At 47.1% G+C, this 2,490-nt stretch overlaps 1 protein-coding gene across 1 annotated transcript; it reads left to right on the top strand.

The window, feature by feature from the left end:
* Positions 1-159: 159 nt before the first annotated feature.
* On the top strand, positions 160-2,490 carry TMEM186 (transmembrane protein 186). The gene is made up of 2 exons (XM_009278782.1): positions 160-231; positions 793-2,490. Exons 1-2 carry the CDS (start codon positions 160-162, stop codon positions 1,528-1,530), a joined length of 810 nt encoding a protein of 269 aa, XP_009277057.1. The 3' UTR covers positions 1,531-2,490.

Genomic DNA, 2,490 nt, shown 5'->3' with positions numbered 1-2,490 from the left:
GGAGGGCCGGGCACGGCGGAGGAGGGCCGGGCACGGCGGAGGCGCCGCCGGAAGGGCTGGAGGCTGGGAGGGCGCCGGGGGAAGCAGCGTCTTCGCTCGCCGCGTCAGTCTGCCCGCGACGTCTGCCGCTGGCCGCCCCCGGAGGCAGGTTCTCGAGTGATGGCGCCCCTTGGCCTGAGTCTGTGGCCGTTGCTGCCCATGACGCGTCCTTGTCCGGGCACGAACGCCAGCGTGTGTGTTACAGCACGAGGGCAGCACAGAAGTTCCCTTTCTTCCTTTTATCTTCGGTTGTCCTGCACGTTCCTAATGCCTGGTCCCTCCTTCGGTATTACTCACGCTCTCCTCCCCTTTATGCCGCTTAGTCCACTTTTTTCTCTTTCCCTAACATTGTTATTTAAGTGGTTATTTAACATTTCACTATTTCACTGGCTAGCGGCCCCAGGTTCTCTCACCCTCTTTGCTTAGAAGCACCCCGTAGTGCTGGTGTTTTCACTTTGATGTTGCTCAAAAAAAGAGAGAGGCAGGGGATGCCATAAGGTTACATTCAGTAAGCTAACTTCGGTACCAGCTATGTTATCAAAAGTGTTTTCCCTCTTCGTCTGCAGGGAGGGATGCAAGCAGGAGTACCAGTTTCCTAACGTAACACTAGTTTTAAGTATAAGGTTGCAGTGCGCTGGGGCGGGGAGGCTTGTGCTTGCTGTCTTCAGGTGCCTAAGGAACAGATGCTGAGCTAAATGTGATTCGGTTCTGAAGAAGACTCAAATGATGACCCGTGGGGATATTTCCTTGTAGGCTAGGCTCTGCAGAATTAGGACTAAAGTCTGCACGGCACCATCTTTTGGGAGATGTCTACGAAGTGAGCTCTGGACAAGGTGCTGGAAAAAGGAAGATGCTCGCCCACCCCGGTTTTTTGGTACGTGGGAGCGTTTGCAGTCACAAAACCAGCGAGTTAATGGTGTTAATAATTATCTTGGGAGACAGCGAGAGCCATCTGTGTGTCTGTGCCATTCGGCCCCTGCTGCTGTGGTCCGACAAAAGGCTCTGGATGAGAAAACAGAAGAGTTCAAACTGGTCTACAGGTTTCCGGGGATTAAGTACTGCAGGGTGCTGTCCAGACTGAAGCTGTTGCAGACTGCCACCACCGTGGTCATGCTGCCTCCCATCTGCTACCTCTATCTGCAAGACCAGGTTTCTCAGAATATCCTCTTGTACACAACTGGCCTTGCGTTCTTCGCTGGTGCAATGTTGTATGGTATGAGCTACTTTTTGAGACGAATTATTGGATTAATCTACTTAAATGAAACTGGCCGTACTGTCAAAGTGGCCCACTTGACGTTTTGGGGAAGACGGAATGACATTTACTGTCCCCTAGAGACAGTGATGCCTTTGGATGAAGCTGGAGATAGCAAGGGGGAGCTACTTCTCCAGTTCAAACGGTATAATAGTACAGATATTTTATATTTTACGATAAAGTTTGGCCAGATTGTAGACAGACAGAAGTTTACCCAAATATTTGGAGAATTTGAGTGATACAGCAGCTAATTTCCAGTGATCTTCCTTGTTGCGTGTTCATTGTGCTTATTCTTCTGTGAAGTTTAGTTAGTTTACCAAACTGACATACCTCTGTCATTTTCCTATGCAAAGCCTGCTGGTAAGTGCACTCAGTGTAGAAAGTAGAAATGGTAAAGAACAATCCACTGGATTAAATGTCTTTGCAGCTTGTTTAAGGTGTGAGCAGGGTCTCTTCTGCGTTGGATACAGTGATGTGCGTGGTGCGCTGTCACCAGCAGTTCCAAGTCTAAACTGTCCTATGTGGAACGTGCAGGAGGAGGCTGAATTACTGATGCTGACCCTGACTGTTTCAGCTGGCCTCTTAGATTGTTTTTAAATGGGAAAAACTCTTGGAAGTGAAATGCAGTAACTCTGCCAGAGCATCCTCACTTTAAATTCATTGTTCCTTTTAGCGAATTTTAGGTTGACTGGGAAGCCTCTTGAAATTAAAACTTGTCTCATCCATACATATGATAAATAATGCTGAATGTCAGAGATAGACACGCTCATGCATTAGTAAAATGGAGGTAACTGAAAGAGCGGTATGTAATGCTGTGTAAGGTGCGTGGGGTCTCTTGGCAAGGTCTTCCAGGGTGTGAACATAACTGGGCAAAACAAGGGTGCATGTTGCAAGACACATGGACGGTTCAGCTGTAAGGGTAAGTTAAAGGCTGGACAGCGTTTCGGGAGCCTCTCATAGAAATTGCTTTCTCATTGGAATAAAGGAAGAACATACCTAAACTATGTTGCTGTGAGTTACAGGGACAGTCTGTGATCCTTTGTTCAGTTTGGATCCTAATGATCATCTGAAAATTTGGAACTACTTGTCCTCCTTTGCATATATTCATGTTTGTGTTTGTTTTGTATGTATGAATGACATGTAATCAATGCTGTAACACTTGAGTTGCAAAAACTTCAGTAAACGTTACCAAAATTATC

This window comes from Aptenodytes forsteri, unplaced genomic scaffold (assembly GCF_000699145.1).
Source record: "Aptenodytes forsteri isolate BGI_AS27 unplaced genomic scaffold, ASM69914v1 Scaffold26, whole genome shotgun sequence".
NCBI lineage: Eukaryota > Metazoa > Chordata > Aves > Sphenisciformes > Spheniscidae > Aptenodytes > Aptenodytes forsteri.
This window is presented reverse-complemented; position numbering and strand designations above follow the sequence as displayed.